Source organism: Pezoporus occidentalis, unplaced genomic scaffold (assembly GCF_034315485.1).
Source record: "Pezoporus occidentalis ecotype Australia unplaced genomic scaffold, CSIRO_AGI_Poc_V1 ctg186, whole genome shotgun sequence".
Taxonomy (NCBI): domain Eukaryota; kingdom Metazoa; phylum Chordata; class Aves; order Psittaciformes; family Psittacidae; genus Pezoporus; species Pezoporus occidentalis.
Genome location: NW_026913704.1, coordinates 1365273 through 1390817, shown reverse-complemented (window position 1 = coordinate 1390817; position 25545 = coordinate 1365273). Strand labels below are relative to the sequence as shown.

At 38.9% G+C, this 25545-nt stretch overlaps 1 protein-coding gene across 2 annotated transcripts; it reads left to right on the top strand.

The window, feature by feature from the left end:
* Positions 1-2024: 2024 nt before the first annotated feature.
* On the top strand, positions 2025-24999 carry SLC25A24 (solute carrier family 25 member 24). Of its 2 annotated transcripts, XM_062615918.1 has the most exons (10): positions 2027-2321; positions 12944-13070; positions 13592-13679; positions 14158-14269; positions 16828-16986; positions 17328-17480; positions 18599-18706; positions 20415-20582; positions 21703-21853; positions 22536-24999. In XM_062615918.1, the coding sequence occupies exons 1-10, from the start codon at positions 2136-2138 to the stop codon at positions 22712-22714; spliced, it is 1431 nt and encodes a 476-aa protein (XP_062471902.1). In that variant the 5' UTR covers positions 2027-2135; the 3' UTR covers positions 22715-24999. The 2 variants fall into 2 exon arrangements, with proteins under 2 accessions (XP_062471904.1, XP_062471902.1); XM_062615920.1 differs by lacking the exons at positions 21703-21853; positions 22536-24999 and adding an exon at positions 21280-21498 and having other exon boundaries at positions 2025-2321.
* The last annotated feature ends 546 nt before the right edge of the window (positions 25000-25545 follow it).

The following is a 25545-nucleotide window of genomic DNA, read 5'->3' as shown; positions in this document are numbered from 1 at the left end:
AAAATAACTGTACTTCCTCAAGTCCTCAGACAATGACAATTCCAGATATTAGAAAGCTAGTGATAAGCAACAGGAGCTTAAGGTAGCACTGTTTTATTCCCACTTGTATCATATTTCTGTGTATTGTATTCAATAACTAGTACAGGTAGTTATTACTTGAATGTTATTAGAGATGGAATGTTGCTGTCACTGTTACTTTGTTAGATAAAGACATAAGGATGATTGTATGAGTAGAAAACCAGAATCAAATACTGCTTAGCCATATTATATCGCTGCAATGCAGCGACCTCTGCAACATTCCCTTTCTTTATTCCAGAGAGGGGTAAAGTATATTCAGACTCTGCCTATTCCAATACACAACCTTAGCTGTACTAACAAAGTAACATGCTTCTATTTTGACAGTTCTTGTTTAATGTATTTATCAGTTAGGTGGAGGCAGCAGAGTACACTCTCGTCAAATTTCCAGATAACCTCAAACTGTTGGGAATCAGCTGGTGTGCTTGAGTGCAGGGCTGCCATTCAGAGAGGCTGGAGGAATGGAGTCACATGTTGAATGAAATTCAACAAGGACAAATGTGAAGTACTGCTTGTAGGAAGGAATAGCCCCTTGCAACAGTCCAGGCCAGGGAGGGCCTGCTGAGAAGGATGTGGGGGTCTTGGTAGAGAGCAAGCTAAGCATGGGCCAACACTATCTCCTGGTAGCAAACGAGGCCAGCACCATCCTGGGCTGTATTAACATAAGCATGGCCAGCAGATGGAGAGAAGTTATTATCTCCTTCTGTGCACAAGCTAGACTGTATTTAGAAACTCTAGTCCAATTCTGGGCTACCCAAAATCTGAAAGACATGGGTAAACAGGAGAATGAGCCAACAGTATTTCTGGGGCTGGAGCACTTGCTCCATGAGGAGAGGCTGAGGAAATCAGTTTCCTGATTTCCTTTCCTGATTCCTTTTCTCCAACTGGGAGAAAAGAAGGCTTTGTGGGGACCTGAAAGGTGGCCTCCACTTTCTATGTACCTACAGAGAGTTTATATGGAAAATAGGATCAGGCTTCTTGTAGTGGGACATGGTGGGATGCTAAGAAACACCAGGCACAAATTGAAATTAGAACAGCTCAGAGTGGATTAAAAAGGAAAAACTTCTCTGTAAGGAGAGTCAGGCAGTCCAAGTCTCCATCCTTGGATATCTTCAAGACTGAATGAAGACCCAGTAACCTGGTTTGAGTTCATGGCTAAGCTTGCTTTGAGCAGGAGGTTGGACTACAGAGTCTTTGAGGTCCATTCCCAGTGCACTTTGTGATTCAAAGAACTACTGTCTTTACGTATGCAAGTCATAGTAGTGTCTAGTCATTTTCAAGCACCAATTAGTCTGTGGTCAGACAATATATCACATTAACTTTATTAATCACTCGTTGAGCAAGGGTACTAAGTTCCTGCTATAAGGCTGAAGAGCACTTTCTGTGGTTGTGTACTGACTGAACGTGCACTAGGAAAGCAAGACTCAGCAGCTCGTTTTCACTGCATCTTTCCCATGGAGAGCCTGCTTGCTGACATTTTCTGTCCATTTGTTCTTGTACCAGCTGTGTCCATTCACATTCACTCTACTGACTTATGAAGCAATTATGAAGAGAAAACAAGCACTACAAGTTTCCTCTTCTGGTCTTTGTTCTGTTAAGTCAAGCAAGCCAAGCTCTTTCAGACGGCTCCTAGACTCGGTAGTCTTCATAGAGCTTCAACCCAGACCTCAACCATTGTCACTAGAATGAAACAGAGTACCCAAATTAGGTATTTTGCAGCTTGTTGGTATTTCCCTACTTGTATGGGAAACGCTTGCTGGATACGACCGTGTCGGTGCGGGACGGAAAGCCGAGGAGAACCTGAGCAGCTGCGGCCCGCCGTCTTCCCTGAGCGGCTCGGTGCTTGCTTCCCGTTTCCCGCTCAGCGGCGCGGGGAGGAGGGAGAGCGGGCAGTACCGTAGATTGCTCCTCCCCGCGCCGCCGAGGCGGGGCTGGGACGGTTCCTTCTCCGCCAGCTGCGGGCGGTGGTGGCAGTGGTAGCACAGGCGGTGCTTCCCGCCGCGCCCAGCCCTCGGGGAGTAAGGGGCGAGCGTCCCGCTGCCTGACCGCACTGCCTTGCCATGTTCCAGCTCATACGAGGTTTCGTCTTGCCGGCTGCCGCCTGCGACGGGAACAGGGATGGGGACTCCCGGTACGCCAACCTCTTCAGGAAGCTAGACCTCAACGAAGATGGGAGGGTGGATATCGCCGAGCTGCAGACGGGCCTCCGGGCCATGGGCATCCCCTTGGGAAAAGAGGCGGAGGAGGTAAGAGCGGGCCGGGGGCGCGGCGGTGGCACTTCCCCGCCATTCACCCACTCCCCCCCCGGTGCTGCTTCCTAGAGGAGCAGCCCCTGGCGAGCGGTCTCCCCCCGGCACCCTGCAACCATGGGGAGTGTAAGGCGCGGCCTGGCCACCCACCCGCCGCCCAACCCCTGAGGGATGGGACGCTGACCTGCCGGGACTCGCCGTGATGGTCCCGAAGCCGAGGCGGCGCGTCGGGGGCTGCTCCAGATCGCGAGCCGCGTCCGGAGGCTTTGGGCTGCTCCTGAGTGAAGTCGGCCTCGGGCCTGCTTTTCCCTTCGCGGGGACGCCGTGCCTGCTGCAAGGATGCGTTGTGCAGGCACGCCTCGGGGCTGAAGTGAAGGATCCCGAGTGCGAAGGCTGTTAACAGTGCGGCTGTCGGCGGTTCTGTTGCCAGCTTTATTGATCGTGTGTTGACTTCTGACTTCCTTTGATTCTTTGTAGCTCGATGTTTGATAGAATATTCCTCCTCTAGCATGATAAAGGATTGTAGTTTACATCTTTTGTCTGACATTCCACCTTTGCATAATCTAGGTCAGAATAAATTAAGACCTGCTTTGTGCAGCAGGTAAGTAAATCTGTATAACAGTAGGCTGCAATATTAGAACTAGTTATTGATGGTAGGTCTCCATCAGCACTCGGACATGGAAATGATTCTACTTGGCAAGGGCTGTGTTGGGTAATTTCTGTTTAATAATGTAGACTTGTAGCAGTGGTTGTCAAACCACGAAACAGCACACACTCTGTGCTGTGGATTCTCCTGTGATTGGGTTGGACTATTACATTCCTTTGTTCCCTGTATCAATGTTGTGACCTCAAAAGTCAGTAAAATTGAGTCATCAAGCATTCCAGTGCAGTGCCAAGTTATACTAGCAAATCTGACCTGTTGTTTTGAGTAATCCCCAGAGAGAAGAATATAAAATCAGTAAATGCATAACTCTGTAGGCATAAGTATTTGAGTGGTAAGGCATGTCTGCTCCAACAAGGCGCACATAGGTTCACCTAGGCTGTAGAGGTACAGCTGGGACCTCTGCTACAGCTATTACCGTAACAATGCTGGACTTTGTTTTAGTGTAAAGAATGGTTAGGTGGCATTCCAGTGCTGTCCCTGTACTGCCTGTTGCATATTTTTTGAAAGAGGTTCAGGAAAGTGAACTTAAATTTTGATAGCAGTGTTATGTCAATAATTCAGTTTCAGTGACCTTATACTAATTGTGGGACACACTGCCAATTTTTCCCCATGGTCTTGTTATTTGGTGTCTATTTTACTTTTACTTGGTATTTAATTCTCTGTCTCATATAACTAACGGAAAAGTATGCAGCAGGCCTCTTTAGTTGGATGATGCCGAGTATAGATGAAAGCATACTTTCATTTCAATACTGCTTCTGGTCAAAATCATCTTCACAAGAATTATATTTTGTGTTCTCAGTTTTTGGTATAAAGGAGGGACAGTTTGTTCTGTTTGCTTATCCATGGAAGTTGTGATATGAAGTGCATGCTAGTTATGAACTTCAGTTGCACATTGTATACACATTGTTGAAAAACTGTTGTACCAGTTTGACAGTAAGGATTTTGGGTTTTACTTAAATTGAACAACAGGGGACCTGGTGATCAGTTGATCAGTTAATTTTCTGGCATTTAACAAGGGTGGTCTTCCCACATAATTCAGAGAGCCCTGGGATACAAGTAGTATGCTGCTTAGTTTTGAGCACCTTAGAACTGAATTTTTTGCGCAACTTAGAATTGAATTGCCAAGTTCTTTCTCAAGATCAGTGTGATGCTTCATTAATAGTGCACATCTGAATATCTGTCAAATTCTTAGTTGCCGCCGGATAAACTGGAAGCGAAATGCATGAAATTAACAAAGATAAGATGTAATGGACAGCCGGAACTGTCTGCCTTAGTTGCTTTAGAAACACAGAGTAAACAAAATAAGCCGTGAGTCATGTTGCATGTTTGAGGGGGTGGAAGAATTGTTGGAGTACACTGAAACTTCTATATGCTCACTATTTTAAAGTTAATGGTGCACACAGTTCGAACTAGAAACTGGGCTGCTAATAACTAGACTTGTTATAAGAGAGCCTCAGTAAGACTTGACTCCAGCTTCTTTCCTGTCTTTATGTAGCTAATCTGCTACCTGTACTTTCTTGCAGCTGGAACTTGTCTTCTCCCTGTTACTTTGCTTCAAGCTCTGAAGTGATGATAAATTCAGTAAAATGCCTTTTCACTACTTGTTGAACAGGTATTTTATTAACGAAGTCAGATACTGCATCATCATATTTGTGTTTGGAGAGGCAGAAGTAGTTTTATTATTACTAACAACAAATGAGTAAGTAAATGAGATGAGGGAATATTGAACAACATGGCAGAGCATTAGCCAATGAGCTGCTCAGTCCTGCCAACATAGTGGCACTATGGGATGGGCAGGCCTTGGGGTATCCTGAAGCTGAGTAGGCTTCAGTGCCTCATAGTTGGGTTGGGGTCTCAGGCTTTGTGCTATTGTTCTGTTCTAAATGCAGGTCTGGATTACATTTACAAAAGTACTCTTGCAGGGCTGGATTCATTTGCATGGGATGTTGGTCACTGTACTTCTAGGAGCACAGCTGCTTCCTGATTATAACCCTGGGTAAGGACAATGTGAGCGTTACTGTGTTTCACTGCTAAGTCAGTTGGCTCATCCTGAGTCCTCTTTTTCATGGTGTAAGTCAGTGCTTGTGCTACAAGTATTACTTTCTTCTTCTCTTGAAATAAGTTCTCTGGAATGCGTGTCTTTAAAAGATGCAAAGCTGCTATCCATTTGAGTAATAGACTACTGTTATGCTCTTTTTTTACCTTTCATAGTTGTCCTGGCAGTTTTATTAATGTTTAATGTATGATAAAACCCTCTTAAGTGAAGAAACATTGTAGATACGGGAACTGATGCAAAACCATGTGGTAAGCTTTGGAGGTAGGTTGCATGTCCCTCTAAGGAAGAATAATTTTTCCCCATAGCAAGACATTGTAGCACAACATGACATGAGCCCTTGAATTTGTGTTCTACTTGACCTGCCTTCTGTCAGTATCTGACAGACAAAAGTAAACCACTGGAAAGTCTGAAATATATGCTGCTTAGAGGCTGCCAGATAACTCCTGTTTTATAAAGTAGCGTATTACCCGCCAGGAATGGGGAACTTTGCAAAGCTTCACAAAAGATTCCTGACATAGTACGTCAAGACCGATACAGAAGGAATTCAGTATTGTGACAGTATCAAATGGTGCTCTACAAGCAGTATTAAAAGCTATTGTACAGTCAGTTTGATTAGTGGAGTTGTCCAGTAGAGACACAAAATAGATGCTGGATCAGATCTCAAATGATCTCATCCTCTGTCTACAGAATGCTGTGAGCCTCTTAGGCAGGAGTGCCGTACATGGTGTGAATGGTTATATGAAGTACTATTTTTGTTCACCCTTTCCTTCTGTTGCAATCAATCCTTACAGTAAAACTGTAGGAGGCGAACCCCTTGTTTCAATCTTCAGTGTAGGGTAGGAACAGCCAAGCTTTCAAATTGTGGTGCTATTTATACATTGAGTCCTGGAGCTAGGAGTAGAAAGGTGTTACTGAAATGAATAGCTACATTCTGGAAACAGTGTAATGATCTTATTTGGACTGACTGTCAGGTTTTGACATAAATCTTTGGCTACATTAAGGCTTCTTTAAATAAAGAAAGAGTGTGATGAGACACTTCTGTGTAGTAGAAACAAGAAGACTAAATTCCCAGCAATCAGAATATGGTATGTTTAGAGTAATTGACTGTGTTTATGAAGATTTAATTTCAACAAAGTATAAAAATACTCAGAACACTTGAAGTGTGTTGCTGAAAATTCAGAATTCCATCAGTGAGGCAGGCCATAGTGCTGCATTACAGTGCTGTGTCTCTCTGTGAGAGGATGGGTGAGGATAGGCCTATGTGAGCATTGTTTCTTTTAGTGCTGTTTTATGGCCTCTAAAAACTACAGCTAGGTTGTGCTTCAGAGCTTGAACTTGTCATAGCTGTTCTTAGCCCAGAAAGCACATACTTGTTTAGTGACTGAGCTAAATGTGTCATTGAGTGTTTCTCCAGCATTAAGACTTCCAGGCTTTTCATACTTTTGGGAACTTCCTCTATATGGCAAGATTAGAAGGCTAGTAGACCAAGTTAACTGAAGCCTTTTCATTATGCTGCAGCTCTAAAAACACTAGTTAACTTGACAGATTCTTAGAAGAAACATTGGCATTTCGAATTACATGATACCTACTTTTAGAAATTATTATCATACATGATATGCAGTTTCACAGTCCTACAAGCTTCAGCACTTTCATGTCTATATGTAATTCTTAATGTGAAATGAAGCTTTCTCTCACCCTAACAGTATGCCAAAAACTGGTACTACAGATTTAGATAGATGGTCATTTTTCAACTTTTTGCCATAGCAGACGTCACCTGATGTGAACCACTTAGTTCCTTTAAACTTTGTTTTTCAAGTCATAATAGGGCTTATGATTATGTCTGATTATAGGGACTTAGTTGTGAAATACCACAAAAATTTTTAGTAGTGTATCTTGACTAAAGTTGTAAGCAAATATGTAAGTTGTCATTTCATTTTAATGTGTACAACTTCAGAAGCTTTTAACTGATCTGTGCTGTAGTCTCCAAGTCTCCACATGAAAGAGCAAGGTGAATGAGTTTGTTTTCATAACACTTTAAGCATCCAAGGAGATAAAATAAATTTTTATAATGCTAAGTTGATAGTTTTTTTTCCTGAACAGTGACAGGGTACAGTGAATGATTAATTGTTCCTCTTGTTGCTGTGAAGTGCAAGAATTCCAGGCACCAAATATGGGAACCCCCACCTCTGGAAGATCTCTTAAGTGCATGTTGAAATGCTTTGCTAAATCCTTGTCCCGAGGCAGCAGTGTGTTCCAGGTAAATAAACAAGGTAAACTGGTAAACCTTTTGTAAACCTTTTGACTGTAAGGTGGGGATGCCTCTGCAGCAAAACAATCTTATTTAATGGAAAAAGTCAGTCTACCAAGTATGTTCAAAGTCAAAATACCAGTGTAACTTGCAAGGAATGTTGAATGAAATTGCTAGGGATAGTTTGCATCTCCCATTAATGCCATTTCAGATTCTTGGAATCTAATTCATAGCTATGAATTAAGAGTTTATCCAGGTCCTGAGGGAGCAGCTTCTGCAGGGCGTATTGGAGAACATATTACAACTTGTATCTCTTCCTTTTTAGGCTCTTTTTATAGATTCTTTACCTGAAATGGACCAGTGCGAAGACGGCTGTTAGTGCTTTCCTGTTGCAGGGAAGTTTGGTGCTCAGGGCAAAGAACAGGAAGGTGAAGCTCTGCAGCTGATAGCAACATCTCTGCTACTGCCAGGGATGCAAGTCTCCTGTACTGGAGTGGGGGACTCTATTAATGTCTGTGTGTGGCAGGTTTAAAGAGCCTGCTGGAGTACTGCTTACATATTAGCTAGTATCCTTTGGGAGGGAAGGAAACAAATATGAATGTTGCATTTGAACAGCACTGAAGTTGGGAGGTGTTTGGAGGCAGTGCAAATTACTCAAACTGCTCAAAAAGCAGTGTTGTGTTGGATTTCTGGAGGTTAAGTGGCATTCTAGTTTGTTACTGTGTTCTGTGGACTCATTGGGGTATAATGCTTCATGGACACATCCTCAGGCCCTCTCCCTTTATGGTGGATTTATCTCCCAACTGATGCTGTTTGACAAGACTGACTTTAGTAACTTTACTACTACTGATTTTTAGGTTATCATTGTGTGTCATAACTTGTGTAGTCTTGGCATATAGAGACAGGAAGAGGACAACATGAGTTTTTACTATTGTAGGGTATGCATTTTGTAAAGAGACAAGAGTTGCATATAGTTGAGCTGTGACTTGATTTGGCTTCCAATAAGATTACAGTCTAATAACTTAAAATTGTAGAATGCAGAACTATATGAGTGACTGGCACTAATGACTTTGGAGGTGAAGAGGGAAATAATAGAAAAAGGGGAGAAAAGGAGAAGGGAATACTGTGTTTCGTTTTGTAAAAAAATGTGACATTTTAAAAGAAAATATGAAATTTCTGAATGTACAAAGACACGATGCTGTTCTTACTTTGATGCTTCTGTTTCTTCTATGCAGTATTTGTAATTGTGCCCTTTGGAACTCTAGTCATAGAATTCAAACAATGAATTGCTAATTGCGTGGATTATATATCTTTAAGTGTCTTTTTTACTTGTTTTGTAGATGGCATGATAGGAAGCTAGAAACACCCAGTAACTTAGTGGATCACTTCCTTTTAGATATTCTTTATGTTGAATTAATTAGCTGAAGTAAAAAGCTAACAAATAACGACTGGTAATCATTTGGACTGAGCAGTCCCACTTTTCATGCCCAATTCAGTTTTGTAACCAGAATGTGAAGCCTTATGCACAATACACGAATAATGGTATTAAGTAATATCAAACTGTGAATCTAAAAAAAAAAGTCTACATTAAGTCATTAATATTTGTAGTGTTTTGCATTCTCTGTCTTTACACTGTAACTATGAATGTGCTAAAGTTCATAACTTTGGCACAGAGTAATGTAATAATTCATTAGGCCACTTAGCACCAGGATTTTTAGGTGTGTATAAAGCCTGCCTATAACTTTACTGTGCTGTGGCTTGTGTTTCCACACCAAATACAGAGGTCTTCTGGAGGAGCAGGAGTTCAACATGCTTTGTATAATTCAGAAATATAAAAATAAAACTTACTCAGTGTTTCGGTCTCCTTGTGGCCTTTTACATTGGTGTTGCCACACTGTCCAGGACTTTGAAAGCAACTGTATTAACAAAACCTACAGCAGGAAAAAAACCAAAGTAGTAGAATGGAAAAGAAAAAAGGGATGTGAGGAGAAAAAAAAAACAAGGCAGCAATGTCATGACCAAACAGGTCACCACTGGAGCATTGTAGTCAGTATGTGTAAAGGCATTAAAAGGAAAGATCATTTAAGTTGTCTTCTATCAGCAAGTCTTATGTAGTCACCATTTAATTTTATCTAGTGAATTATATTTATTGCTTGGGGTTAAAGTTTTATACAATGAGAGAGGAAATGGCATACCCTGAAAAATAAACATTTTTCTTTTGGGGCTGGGCTTACATAAAGGTGAAGTGATCCCACAGTAAGTCAGGAACAAGAAATGGCAGGTTTAATGTGGCAGGCACACTGAACATTGTTTCCCAGGACTTCCAAACGAGGATTAGCATCTGGTTTGGTTCCTGCTCCATTGTTGTAAGCATGCCTATTTTAAGGTGCACCCAGTTCTCCATCAGAGAAGTTGGTGAACCAGGAAGTGGCTCAGTGACAAGTGGTTGTAACTATGCAAAATCTGGTAGTATATTAAATGCAGAACAGCAGAGTTGGGTTCCCTGTTGGTCTGAAGTGAAGGTGAGTGAAACAGGTTGCCTGAGGAGGCTGTGGAATCTTCATCCTTGGAGATGTCCAAGACTGATTGGATGTGGTCCTGCGCAAACTGATCGAATTGGTTGTGCTTTTAGCTGGGGTTTTGCTTGATGGCCTCCAGAGGTTCCTTCCAACCTCAATTATTATTTGATGTTGTGAATGGGCAGTTTATACCTGGGATTATGCCAGGCTTCCCACAGAATCAAGTACATGTTCCTCCTGCTGGCTATGCCCATGGAGTATGCCACCCTCCATGCGGGAATTTCTGCCCTGCCCGTGGAAGGCAAGCTCCTTTCAGTATTCTCTTTGTTACGCAAACTCACAAATTACTGGTTTTATCTTGAAACTTTAACACCTGCATGATTAGTACATTTCCTAGACACAAGAGGCTTTTGTTCCTACGAACTCTTGGATTTGTAATGTGAGAAAAATGCATGTGGCTGCTCAGTGAAAGCATACACTTTTGTTCCCTGTTGCTTCTGTCCTGCTGCGCTGAGAGTGGCTGAGGATGGCTTGAAGTCTGGAAAATAACTGTAAAAACAAAAGCAGGGAATGGAGAGTATGTTTGTGCTTATCCTTTTCTAGCTGTTGTAATATAAAATCTGTTTATTTGGCAGATGAAATGGAAGGTGGCCCCTTCACACACTGTAACTGCCAGTGCTCTAAACCTCCTCAGAATTTCAGTTTTCTCTGGCTCACATCATCCTCAGCAGTGGAGGTTTTGTAACTGTAATTTTGTTCAAGTTTCGTCATATCTGTGAGCCAGAACAACTCTTTCATTGTTCTACATTCTTGTTTGTGTAGTTCAGATAGCAGTAGGGAATAGTAGCAATTAATGTTGATTAGAATTCACTCAGTGTGTGTATGACTGACATGTAAATTACCTCGTCTCAGTAGTTTGTGGGAGACTAACAGGATGCTCAGATCCTGCAGTATGAGATGCTACGTGTGGAGTACAAGATAGATGAGATTACAGTGTCTTTGAGGGGGGACCTTTCTTAATATCTTGTTAGAAGGTCATGGTCAGCAATGCATCCATAGACTTCAATAAGTATAAACTGTTTTTTTTCATAATGGGAAATTCTGCACAGCCTTAACCATATTGGTGAGGGTTTGAAATAGATATTTGAAACAGATATTACAATCAAGCTGAATTTGCAAGTATACTAAGAATACTATTTTTCTAAGATGATACCAGACACTTTTCTCTTGAGTATATGGCAACTTGAGTCAGTTTTATTGTGCATAACTTGCTGTAGTGTAGGAGGTAAATAATTTCCTTATTGCACTGTGTCATGCCATATTGACTTCCTCCCTTCCATTGAGAAATCTATGATAATCTTAGGAATTTGGGTGTTGGTAAAATGATTAAAACCAGATTTTGCAGATTAGAACAGCCATACAAATCTTTTTGCGTTAGTTGATTCAGAAACTATAGTTGCACAAGGCAGTCTGCAGAATAGGAATTTGCAAGAATTTTTGGCATATGCTTTAGATGTACCCTGAAGTACTCTTAAACTTACTGCAAGTTAATGAAGATATTGTGCTATCAGTTTGGTCTCCTGTCCATCTTGTACAAAGTGCTGCTCCTGTAGGATTTCACACTTCGAGGGAAACCATGGGCACTGATGCCCAAATCAAAAGATGAGGCATAAGGCTGGACAGAGCCTTGGGTGACATGGTTTAGTGTGAGGTGTCCCTGCACATGGCAGGGGGGCTGGAGCTTGATGATCTTAAGATCCTTTCCAACCCTAACTATTCTATGATTCTAAGTTCCCCTTAAATCTTGTGTTCTGGAGCAGGGTTTAGGGGTGGATTTCCCAGCCTGCTTCCTGCTCATCCTGGCAAAGGAGACAGCAGTGCTGTGGAAGTGCAAGAGTGGGTGAAAGGAGTGAGCTGTGGGCCTTGCCCCTCCTCCGCCCCACTGTGTTCTCTGCAGCCCTTGCTATGGCATGAAGCCCAAGCTCATAAATCCTGCAGAGCTTGTTAGCCAGAGCTTCATTCTTCTCAGGGCTTTGCCTTTAGAGACAAGCCCCAGCAGTTACAGGCTGATGCTTGGAGGGGGATGCTGTAATTTCCTATTATTAAAAACTATGTTTTCACACACGAAGATGGTATTCTGGCCCTTTGCTGGTGGAGACATCTACTCTTAGGCTGTGTTTCAGGCTTGTTTCTTGCAGTGCTGGCAGTTGTATACCATGCATTTAACTCATGGTTAATTTTGCATATGTTTCTTACCTGTGGGACAATTACTAGAAAATACATGCAAAAATGGAAGATTACTGTAACACTAAGTTTGCCAAGTCTATTGTTGCTTGTTTGTTTTATGTTGTCAGCGCTTCAGTTTGAAGTAGAAAGCCCTGCCTTCTTAGACCCTGGGTGGTTGAAGGCAAGATCTTTCTATTTTTCCTGGTCAGCAATTAAATAATTAATTGCTATCTTTATTTTTATCTTTATAATTTGCAATTAATAGACCACTATTTTTTATTTATTTTATTTTTTTGTTTTATTTTTTTATTTTATTTTACTGGCATATTGACAAATTTCATGTGCAACCAGGAAAATCACAGGATTAGAGTTGTTCTCTTTCATGATTTTGTCCTGTCTCTCACCTCCTCCTCCACAACTTATTTGATACTTGTATGTATAATGTGCCGGTGCTGGTAAGAAACTTTAAAAATCCTTTTAGTAGAAAAGCTATGTAAATAAAAGAGAAAGCACTTGGCAGCAAAGAAAGATTTAAGAAATCATTATTCATGACAGTAGAATCATAAAACAGTTAGGGTTGGAAAGGACCTTAAGATCACCTAGTTCCAACCCCCCTGCCATGGGCTGGGACATGTCACACTAAACCATGCTACCCAAGGTTTTGTCCAACCTGGCCTTGAACACCACCAGGGATGGAGCATTCACAACTTCCCTGGGTTAATACTGAGTTTGTTAAACTCCAAAACCAAAATATAGCTCTGAAGGTTATGCTTATGTGTTCTCCTGGTTTGACTCCCAAAGTGACCAATATGAAGTTTTCCTTAAAACAAGGGCTGTGTCATGCTGCTGTTGCTTTGTGACCTGCTGTAACTTGGAAAAGTCAAATGTTGAGTTTTCTCTCAACAGAAAATTTTTAAAGCTGGAGATACCAACCAGGATGGACAGCTGGATTTTGAAGAGTTTATGCAGTATCTTAAAGATCATGAGAAGAAGATGAAACTGGCATTTAAGAGCCTGGACAAAAACAATGATGGTATGCCTTGATTTATTTTATTTGTTCAAATGTTCTTTGAAGAAGCTGTGAATTAAAAGTTATCTTCATTTATATTCTTTGTCTAAACTGGAGACAAAAATTTGTGAATATGGAACCCCTACTACTTTTCCTTAAAATTATCATAGTAAGAATTTACTATAGATTGAAATAGTAAATAATTAGAGTCTTTTTTTCTCTTCTTTTTATTATCTTCCAGGTCTGTTCGTCTGGGGCTCTTTATTCCCCAGATGGAGAAACTCTAAGGAAGTTTCTAAGTATCTATGAAAGATAAAATACTTTTTAACTAAATGGATGTTTGCATCTCATTTGTTTGCATGTTTTTACTGTACTTCACTCATAATTGTACTAGACAATCAAAATACATAATTTGTGTTTAAACTGATTTTAAATGATCTTTGCTATTGTGTAGGTGTTACGATAGAACTTAGTGGGCTCCAAGGTGTGAAGTGTGTTAAGTTCCATGTTTTAAACATATATCATCTTTCTTTTAATGTTTCAAGGGAAAATTGAAGCATCAGAGGTTGTCCAGTCTCTCAAGATATTGGGTATAAACATTTCAGAAAAACAGGCAGAAAAGATCCTGCAAAGGTCAGGAATTACTGTTTTTTTAAGTATGTGAAGCTTTGTGCTGTTAATTATTATAATTCAAAGAACAGGATAAATGGAATTACAATTTCAAAAAATGTTGGTACCTTCAGTGGTGCCTTTACAGAAATCCTTATATACTCCATCTGTTCTTGGGTGGTAGTAAGTTTAGTTGCTACTTGAGCATCTGGTTCTGGGAGAATGTTACCTCATTTCCTTGTAAATGCTGTTCATAGAACAAAGTGCTATAATATGTTTTTAAATGGAATATGCCAGATGCATTTGGATAAGAAAAGCATGGTATGGGAAGGCCATAGCAGATTCAGACTTGAAGTCTCCATATGGAATTTACAGTCAGTTGTCACTGATGTGATGGCCAGTATTAAATAAAAAAAAGGGGTTGGGAGTAAGGCAGTGAAACAGAGCAAAACTCCATCCCTGTTACTACTTCCATATACAGTTCTGTTCAATTTCTTTCTAGTATTGATGCTGATGGGACAATGACAGTAGACTGGAATGAGTGGAGAGATCATTTTATGTTTAACCCAGCTACAGACATTGAGGAAATAATTCGATACTGGAAACATTCCACTGTAAGTTCAACTTTCCTTTTAGCTTAGTGTAGCTTGAAAGTTCATCTCTGCTCTGTTAATTTGCAATATTGAGTATAACAATTTCACAGTTGTTAAATTTCAAGCATACCTGTATTTGAGATTGTTTTGATTTCCTTTTGACTTCATGCTGTCATTTATAAGCATGACAGCGCCACATGGGGTTCTTTTGAACAAAAAATTTCATCTAAACCTTGCCAGTAATGATCAGTAATTTTTAGGAAGGAATTCTTTTTTCCTTTGCAGATATCCCACAGGAAGATCATAATTACAATATTAAATATTTTTCTTTTCACATTACATTTTTACATTCAGCGCTTTTGATATGTGGACACAAATAATAGAAACATTTTAACTGTTTCTTATGTTGAAATTAGTTCAGTAGTTGTATTTCTATAGTAACATTATTACTATCTTAAAATCACTGGTGTCATTGGTGATTACCTGTGCACATGTTCCTCACACTCTTGTGCTGCAGAATTTCATTTAAGAATGACAAAATATACAGCAGTAGGTTATCCACTGAGCAGATTAAGTTTCTACTGTATGGAGCTCTTTCCACCTCAGTGACAGACTTTTTAGAACAAATAATAAGGTAAGTAAACCAACAGTAATCCTGTTTGCTGAGGAATTATTGGAGTAATCCATGAGGTTAGGTAAAGACAGATTCATTTGAATATGAGTGAGACCATTTATATCTTCAGGGATTAGTCAGCATTTCTGTAATAAAAAAAAGTTTATGAGACCTGAAAGCTTAAGAGTGTTTCATGCTGCAGCCTCAGTTCAGAAATGCTCGCCAGAAGCTATTTAGCTCCCTGTTTGCTACTGAAAACTGTTGAAGTGCTGCTATGAGATCAAATAGTCCTAGTCCCAGTTTACTTAGTGGAAAAAAAAATGCCTTTGCTTTAATAAAATGTTTCATATTAATACTATTTAACATAAGAGTTTGTTTTTTTTTAAATTATGGAATGTTATTAGTCACTCCTAAGAATTTTAGAAGTCTTGTGTTGCAGTCAGCTGATGACCCAGTTATCTCAGCAAGCAAAATCCAGCTCTACGGCAGCACAGCTGGTGTTTCAGATAAGAGCAGATGTGACACCTCGCACGCCTGGCTGGCATTGACAGCTCTTCCAATTCTGTTTTTATTGTAAAACTTTAATTGCTGTCAGATCTTCCAAGCAGATGGCTCCATTGGGATAGAATTATTATGAATTGCTGGATGTAGCTTTTCTGCTATAAACACCCTAAAATTTAGCTTTTTTTCTTAATTGTGTTTAGGGTTTGGTAGACACAAGGTTTAACTGCTGGTAAATACGCATAATTTCTCTAAGAACACTGATTTCATATTGTAAGAGTTCTGATTGATCTTTTGATGTTTCTGTGTAGTTGAGCAACTGATGACACCTTACTTGGAAACCATGAATGTCAGAAAGATGAAAGAATTTTCCAATTATACTGTGTTAATTACCCAGAATAGTTGGTGCTTATTCTGCTTGTCCAGTGGCTGTATCTATAATCTGTATTCTGCATTTCTTGTGTTCCAGAGGATCAAGATGGTGTTCTGCCTACTTAACAGATAGGGAATGCAGCATAAGTTAGGAATGTGGTGTCTACAATTAAAATCAACAGTTGTTAAAAAAGTTTATCAGTTAACATGCTTTCTGGTCAGCTACTTATCAGTTATGAAAACATTCTTGCTTGTTTAAAGGTTTAATTTATGCATAATACTGGTTTTGCATTGTCTACGGTGTATTTTTTCCTCATATGTCATGGTTATAAATACATGAAGAGCAGAGACTATATTTAAGTGATATGTGAGATTCCATAGTCCTATGTCTTGGACAGCTTTATTGCTAAAGCCTGCAGTAGTGTTCTTTGATCAAATTGCAAACTTTTATAGTTGAAGAAATTCATTCATGTGTCTTTCAGTGTAACTGAGGATAAAATAATGTATAAAGCATTACTCCAACTTGTAGTTTTCTTCAGTTACCAGAATATAGAATATTCCAATACATCACCTATAAAAAGGCTACTTTAAATGGTGGCGGTGGTAAGATCCCACATATGTGTGAATAAATTACTGTGAGAGAGAAATCTCATGTTAGCATCCTTAGGAGATTACTAAACTAATCCTAGAAGGTTGTCTGGTGAAAGGTTATTGGTAGCATGTAAGGATTTGAGCTTTAGTGCTGACTATGAAGGACTACTGTTCATGAGAGAATGCCGTTTGGGCCACACTCAAGGCAGGAATTCAACATAATTTTTAATGATGATGGTGCAGTCTTTGAAATGGTGGGTCTGTGGTGGTATTGCTCAGTATCTATGTAGAAGTCACTAGAAGCTGCTATTCATTGAATAGTAATAGCAATCCATAGCAAGTTAATTATAGAATGTACACTAAAGAGATATTTTTATTTTTCAGTAGCATTTTATTTACATGTTTCTTACATGGTAGGGTAATTTGGAATTGGAGCTCTTAGTAGAACTGAGATGATGGAATGAGAAAGTTATTTGCACATCTTTGCTTTGGATTCTAATAGGTGTTGGATATAGGAGATAGTTTGACTGTTCCAGATGAGTTCACAGAGGAAGAGAAGAAGACTGGACAGTGGTGGAAACAGCTGTTGGCTGGAGGAGTGGCTGGTGCTGTCTCTCGAACAGGCACAGCACCATTAGATCGCCTTAAAGTGATGATGCAGGTAGGTGCAATGTTCAAGAACTTTTTAGTTTCCAGTATCACTTCAGTTTTTAGAAAGCTGTTACGGAAAACTGATGGCCAAATACAATATCTAAATTCTGTAAGTCTAGTTATGTTTTGACAGTTTCCATATTTTGTTCATAAAAATTATTTTTCATAGTCATAATTGGCAAAATTGTAATCAAATATTATACTTGTACCACTAAGATTATTTTTTTTTTTCAGTAGTGTTTGTGTTTTTTGCTAGTTGATGTACTTAAGCAATGTAATACTTGGGTGATGAGTTTTACAATCTAATCAGAGCAGTGTTCTTTACTATGACTTTGTGGTTTTTATTTTTAGGTTCATGGTTCAAAATCAAACAAAATGAATATAGCCAGTGGTTTTAAGCAAATGTTGAAAGAAGGTGGTGTCCAATCCCTCTGGAGGGGAAATGGTGTAAATGTTGTGAAAATAGCTCCTGAAACAGCTATTAAGTTCTGGGCTTATGAACAGGTAGGATGATCAATCAGGAATGAAAATAACATTATATCACTCTCACTGTTCATTATTTACCCCCCTATATTATATAGGAATTCTTAGCATGGTTGTGGATTTTGTCAAAGTAATTTTAGAATGACTTTCACATTTTAAAATACTCTATTTTGTTAATAGAATAGTGGATATTAGGCAGATTTTGCTATTGTATTATAAGCGGTGTCTGTCATGCATTTTAAAATATTCTCCAGGCTGCATAGCTTTATGTGTGCAATAATATCTAGTTTGTTGCTTTGAAGTGACAACAACCAAAATTTAGCACATTATCCTAGCTGAACTTACACAGAATTCTTTTTGAGTCAGATATAATGGTGCTATGTAAGATGCCTTCATCCTGGATTTCAGAGTTATATTTACCTCTGAATCAGCTTTAAGCATCATGTTAAGGTCTAATCCTCCTTTGGAAAACGAACTACCATTCTGTTGTAGTTAAAGGAGCTTTATTTTTTTTTCTGTGGGGCTTGCTAGTGCATCAGGTAAGACAAAATGAACATATTGAACATCTCTGTACAACTGTGAAATAAAAGCAATGAAACATCAAGTAAACTTTGGTATATTGCAAGACAGCAGTAGCTTTCGATGCCTTGGAGTAACCCTGAGCACATTTTACCTTGCTCTGCTTTTGGGGGGCTGGTGGGGCTTTCTTGCATGGTGGTGTCTCTGTCTTGGTTGACACGATATGTATGACTCTGTCTCTGTGAACGTGCTAGTTCATCTTTCATTCTTTGATTGGAGAACTGAATCTGCAAGGGAGTTGGGTTGCACTTTGTCATCTAGAAGCCATTTTGGGGTACCCTTGTGTTGGTTGTTTGGAATACCTGACAGTACTGTGTATGGCAGAGGCGTTTAATGTAGAGGATTTCTGCAGGCTGGAATATTTACTCTGTTCTTGAGAATCTTTGTCCACAGAGTTGCAGTAAGCATAACACTAAATTTAGTTAGTAAACATAACTGTAAATACATGAAAAAGGAATTAAAGCTTTAAAAGACATTTTGTACTGTACTGCTGCCTCTTGTAGTAACTCTTGCCTCTCCTAAAAACCATGTGATGTTTATTTTATGTGTTTTAACTACAGTATAAGAGGATACTTACTAAGGATGATGGAAAGTTAGGCACTGTTGAAAGATTTGTATCCGGTTCTTTGGCTGGAGCAACAGCACAAACTTCTATATATCCCATGGAGGTAAGTAATAGAAAATCTGCTTCCATTGGAGACTTTTCCAAATGCATGGTTCATTTCCAAGATAAAACCTTTTTTGCTCTTGAAAATATTGTCGGAATTGCTCTGTATTCTTAGATCCTAATTTATTTTCACTTTGGACTTCCTTTTAGAATTTCAGTACCAGGCATTTTTGAATATACTGTGTTCTATTTGATATTTGCCATTTTTCTTTATATTTGGCTGTATAATATTGTCTAAGGCAAGGTTTAAGTAAAGCCTTAGCTCAGGGAAAAAAAATCATACAAGAATGCATTAAAAATTCAGTACATGTTCAAGTGTTTTCTGAATTGGGCATTAATCTTCTTCGCCCTGTATGTAAGCAAGGAATGGTCTCGTGTATTTCTGAACTGATGAAGTTATGCTGCATTATGACTGGGAGCTGGGTCTGGTTAGATCAGTGTGAAAGAGGAATATGATGGCTATATTTGAGGCTGGGTGGATTAACTGCTTTTTCTTCTGTAGTACATGAATGTGGTACTACACGTGTTGCAGTTTAACTAGTTTTAATATGTTCACTGCTTTAGGGTAGCTATTTAATATCCTGATGTTTTTTTTTTATTGGGTGTTTTTTAATAGAAATAGGATGAACTTCCTTTATTGCTGTTTCCCCAGAAAGTTTATCTTGTGTGAATAGCTGGAATATATATTGGGTCTGGGATTAAACCAGTACTAACATCCAAATTTGGAAGAAATGGAAAATGTAACTTAAATACCTTTTGCATTGGGAGGGCTGTCAACAGGAATAGAATTTAGCTGTTTTCATTGCTGACAATAATAATCTGTTTTTAAATAGCATCCTTCCTGTTAGAGCCGCTGAATCACAGCTAGCCTGAGTACAGAGATGGTTTAAGTTATAGAATAACTGAAATGTTATGTAGATCATCTGGATTACACAGATCAGTGGAGACAGGTGAACTATTCTGCAATAAGATGCTCAATCTTCCTAACAAAGGTATAATACTGTTCTAGAATTGGTGGGTATTTTAGGGTGTTTCTAAGTAAAAGAGAAAAGGAAAGTGCCAGGAAATTCCTGAGGAAGCTACAGTTTTAGGAGGCTTTAAAGTAGGCCAAATTCCTGCTTAGGAAATTTCCTGTGTAGTTTCTTTTGGCTTCTGTTGTTATTTTTAGGTTTTGTCCTAAGATGCTGTATAGGCTTATCTCCATTCTTAATCAAATGTTGTGTTTCAGTTGAGACACAAACCTTATACCTTCTAACTACCTCTATGTTGTGCTTTTTGAAAGCCTATTTTCTTAATATGCTTTGCTTTTCCCAGATCTGAAATGTGATCTGCTACTATGTTAATGTTTTCACTTGTTCTTCAGCTAATGCTTCTATTAAATATTGCTCACACTGTTGCCTTCAAGTTGATAGAAAAAAATATGCCTGTTTGAATCAAGGAAAGAAAGCTAAAATGAAATTCAAAAAGGCTAATAATTTGTAAGCTGATGTATGGTAGTATGTGTGCTGCTCTGCAGTAAGGATGAAGTCTGAACAAGCCTACTGCTAACAAAGCCTTAACAGTAGTCATCACAAAGGAGATTTGAAGTACCAAAATCCAAAGCAGTTCTAGACAATTGAATGAGTGGAGAGATACTGTGTTTTCCTATGTTTATAAAAAACATTAATAAATACATATGTATTTCAGGTAACTGCTTTTTTCATTTTTAGGTTTTAAAGACAAGATTGGCTGTGGGTAAAACAGGGCAATATTCTGGGATGTTTGACTGTGCTAAGAAGATCTTGAAAAGAGAAGGCGTAAAGGCCTTCTACAAAGGCTATGTTCCTAATATTCTGGGTATAATTCCCTATGCTGGCATTGACCTTGCTGTTTATGAGGTGAGTTTTGATCACTGAATACATGTAGTTTTCATTAGTTAATTTATGGAAAGGGTAAATTTTATTTAGAATACTTTATCATTAGTTAGATTTGTAATATGCTTGTGGTATTTCTGTTGTCTTCAATTTAAAATACACAAATGAATTTCCACTAGTCTTTCTAGACTGTAAGGGTTTTTCTTTGCCCTTTTTGGAGGAGTGCCTGTGCCAATGGGCTCTTACATGCAACAGTACCAAACAAGAAATCTACTCATGAGGCAGGATTATTTAGACCTTGGCAATGCAACATGCTTGCATACTCAACTAAGCCTGTTGAACTTTAACATACCTGTTCTATAGCAAATATGGGCCTTAAAAACCTGAAATGGTATTCATATTATGTCACCTGTCCTGCATTTATGAAATTTAATACATAAAATTTTTTGCCATTTTTGTCTCATTTTTGATTGGATTATAGTAACCTGAATTCCTTGTGTATTTGTGCATGTCACCAGAATTCTTTGTGGCTGACATATAGTTGGTCTCAGGAGTTTGAAACACCATTGTCTTTTCCTTCAAGAGGAACTGACACCTTTTACACCCATCAGCAACAACTAAAATGTTTCATGTACCTTACATGCTACATTGATGCTTACATTGCATCCAAGTGTGTTAAGTAACTCAGATGCACACACTCTTTTTTTTCCTACTACAGCAGCAACCAGCAGAATTGCTTGAGCAAACATTTTCAAAGCAGAATGGAAGCTCTTTTCTACGGTTTGCATCTTTTCTTCTACATGGGGTGACGTGCACAGCCGTGCAAGCTTTTGTTGCACCCTATGGGAGTTGTGTTTCCCTTCTCCTCGTCCAAAGTATTAACAGGTCTAGAACACGGGCACTGTTCCCGCTGCTGCAATTTTGAAGCATTTCTCTTCCAGTCACTAACTACTGGGTAAAGTCCTTGCCTGTGTTCTAAGGTGTTTTTACTTGTGCACTTTAAAAGTAAGCATGTAGGATTGGTGTAGCAAGATTGGTGCTTCTCAGGATTGATCCCCTAAGTTTTGTAATGAATAAAGAGGTATTTGTTTACTTTGTTGAATGCAGATCTCTTGTCTTATTATTTAAATTTATACCTTGGCAGCTCTTAAAGAGTACGTGGCTAGAACACTATGCGTCAAGCTCTGCTAACCCAGGTGTTTTTGTACTGTTGGGATGTGGTACTGTTTCCAGCACGTGTGGGCAGTTAGCCAGTTACCCTCTTGCTCTCATCAGAACACGCATGCAGGCTCAAGGTGAGTCCTATTGTACTGAAAATGTTTCTGTGTGGTTGCGTCAAAATTGCATCATTTGGAATAGCTGTAGCAGAGACATAGGAAAAAGAAAACCTAACCTGGAAAATCAAGGCCTTATCTGGCAAATCCTTCTTAACATTGGTCCCTTCTCCCTGTTACCCCCAGCATTGTTGTTCATCATACTTGATCCAAATGTAACATTTCAGACAGTGGTGCTCTGTGTTCTCTGAGCACCGTTTGCTACACAAGACTCTGCCAGGCATAGAGCTCCTGTCATAGTCTGGGAACACTTTTCTAAAATCTAGAATGTTTTCATTTGATCTCTTAAAATTTAAGAAGAGACTTGCAGCATCTTGTGAAGGTAGACAACAATGTTTGCTCTGGAGGACATTTCATAAAGAGAGTTTCATAGCTGAATCTTTGCTAGGTATATTTGTGCACAGACTTAAGGGTAGGAGCCTAGATTTCCAAAGGAATGTAGGTGGATAATGCTTTTCAGTGGGATGTAGACACGTGGATATCTCTCAGATGTCTAGGACTGATGTTTTCCTCTGTGAGGATTCAACTTTTAATCAGTGGCCCTAGAGGTGGTAGTAGGCTCACTACCCAGGTGTTTGATACTTGCTTAAGAATGTTAATATTACTAGAACTGTTGTATAACACATTGTCTTTTTTGTTCTAGCCTCTGTGGAAGGAGCTCCACAACTAAATATGGTCAGTCTATTTCAAAGAATTGTTGCTACGGAGGGAATCCGAGGACTTTATAGGGGCATAGCCCCTAATTTTATGAAAGTGCTTCCAGCTGTCAGCATCAGCTATGTTGTATATGAAAAAATGAAGCAGAATTTGGGAATAGCATGAAATGAAGGAAAAAGGTGAGATGCTTCTAATGTTGCTGGAAACACCAGAACAAAAATGATTTCTCAAGTAATCTGCTCTCACAATAGAAATGGATCTTTGTGGAGAGATGCTGCCACTTCTACTTTTGCCGTGAAGTGGGAAGAAACTTTATTAAATTCTAGTTCACCATTTCTAAACAGATACCTATATTGCACTTTAAATGTCACTGAGTTTAAAAAAAAAAAAACAAAAAAAGAATCAAGAAACTATCTTTAAATCAGCAATTTGTTTATATTTTCAAGAAATTGTGTGCATTTTACTCATTGGCTTTTTTTTTTGTATTTGTCTTCTTTAAATGTGTATTTGGCTTGGATCAAACCAAAGGTAGGAGAAGTTTATACTGCCTTGATACTGAATATATGAAAGTGACTTCTTGTTTTGTCATGCTGCCTATACTTAAGCAATTCACAGGCAAAATTTTACATGCCTAGAAGTAAGCACTTACTATTGCTATTTTTGAAGACTTAATTTTATAAGAAACAGCATCTTAGATACAGATGAGGACGGAGTAACACATTAAAATGTATCCCATCACCTTTATCTTCAGGTGAACCTTTTTGGTGTTTTTTAAAATGTTTTTATTTAAAGAATAAGAGCCTGAGAAACTGCTGTTCCACAGTATCTGAATACCTCAAATGGATTTACACGGTATTTTTATATTACAGTCAGTGATTTTCATAGTTTGCTTTGCTGGACCTGCTTTTCATTGCACTTGTAAATGTTAGCACCATTAACCGTGACAAGCTTTGGGTTTCAGCTGCACGCTTTATAGGATCAGAATATACAGGAGCAGGAAAAGCTCTGTTACTAGATCAATTCCATACAAGTGCAAGTTTGCATTTAAAAGTGGAGTGGAGGATCCAGTATTAAGCTGATAATGACTGTAGTACGTAGCCCATGGTGGAGCTAATCATAACTGCCCTGGGGAGAGAAATTCTTCACAATTTGGGCTATCATCTATTCTTTCCCTCCCTTACTCAGAGGGCTACTGTCCAGTACGTGCTTTTAGCCTCTAGAGGATTGCATTATTATGTAAAGGGTTTATAGGTTTGTCATGCAAGAGAAATCCTTTTTCTCTCACAATCTTCTGTGCTGGCTGTGTGTGTGAAATTCAGGCAGTGAAATACTGAGGTATTTTGTCCAAGTGACCAAATGGGGCTGCTGATCTCAGGTACCCATCAGATTGATGTTAATGAAGCAAGGAAAGCTCACACAGAGAACTTGTTATTGCTTGAGAAACAGCTCCTTAAAAAACAAAGCAGCACTTCCTCAGTGCAGAACAGTAGGTTTTTCTATGGACTTCCTTTGGGGGTGGGGATGGGCACATTTCAGTTGTCTTCAGGCCTGAACACTGAAAACAGAGTACCAATTATTGCCAAAGTAATTTGTTACACTTTTTCTGCTTTCTGCTATGTGTGGTGTCTTAATCTTTGTAAATTCAAGATTATCTTTATGCTTACCTTGACCTTAGACCACATCTGTGAAACTGGATTACTGAAGGAAGAACTTTGTTCCTGTAAGGTGATTAAGGGATCCCCTCCACTCCCCCTTTTTTTGTAATTAAACAACCAAATAAGCAAGCAAACATAACTAACTGCCTGAACCTCCCTTGTTCCATATGCTATTTGGGCCAGATTTTCCAAACAGCAGTCAGGTGTCAATCTGTGTTTAGTGCTTCCACGGCTGGTATTTATTCTCCATAAACTGACATTTAACAACTCCAGAAAAATTTGTATTATAAAATGTTGTTTTATCAGATTTCAGAAAATGGCAGCTTTAGCTGTGTCTTTTGGCCTTCCCTTTAGGGGAACCTTGGACTTTGCACTTTTCTAAAAACAAAACAAAAGGTCATTCTATCCAAATCATCCATGTGTACAATGCCTTTGTGACCTGAATATTTCTTGGTTTTGCCAGCATTCTTGTATCTTTGTGGGATTTGTGAGATCAATTTTGTTTGACTGTGACCAATGAGCAAATGTATTGTGTGTGTGATGTGAGATGACTTCAGTGGTGTCTGTCTTCTAGACTGGGTCCATTTTGTTTCTAGTGTGCAAGTGCCATTATGAGTATTGAAAATCATGGTAATGATGTTTTCAAATGTTGAAAAGATGGGGTCTTTCAAATTTAGTTTTTATTATGTGCCTTAATAATGACTGTGATCAATTGTGTACTCTTGGTCTCTTAAACGTATGTTTACCTTTTTAGCTCCATAAAACTACCATTTCTAATAAATCTTTGTTTCCTTATCTGGCTGGAGTGTGCTGATGGGTTTTTTTCATGGCCTTATGCACTATGAGTATATATACATAATAGTGTCGCTAAAGAAGGTAATTTATCTAAAAATAAGTTTGAGACAGGCCTGTGCTTTGCTGTTACATTGGTACTTGAAGACCTAGTTTGACATTAGTTGATTGTCATCCTGTTTAAAACTCTAGCTGTCTCTTCACTTAATGGAAGATCACATAATAGTTAATATTTTTGATTGTTCATTGAACACTATTGCAGCATGATTTGCTTCTGTGTATGCTGCATAACAGGACTCTTAATAAGCAGGACCAACATACTTGCTTGTATTCCTAATGTTTATCTTGCTTTGATGTTCATCTTTCTTGTTAGTTGAAGGATCAATATAAAATCTTGTCTAGGTAATTGACTTAATTTACTCTGCATGTGCAGCATAGCTATCCTACTGAAAGCACGCTCAGTAACCAGCTCTGACAACTCCTTAGGAGGTTTTCATATCAATCCTTCAAATGTTAAATATAATTGTAAATAAATTAGAGAGGCTTTTC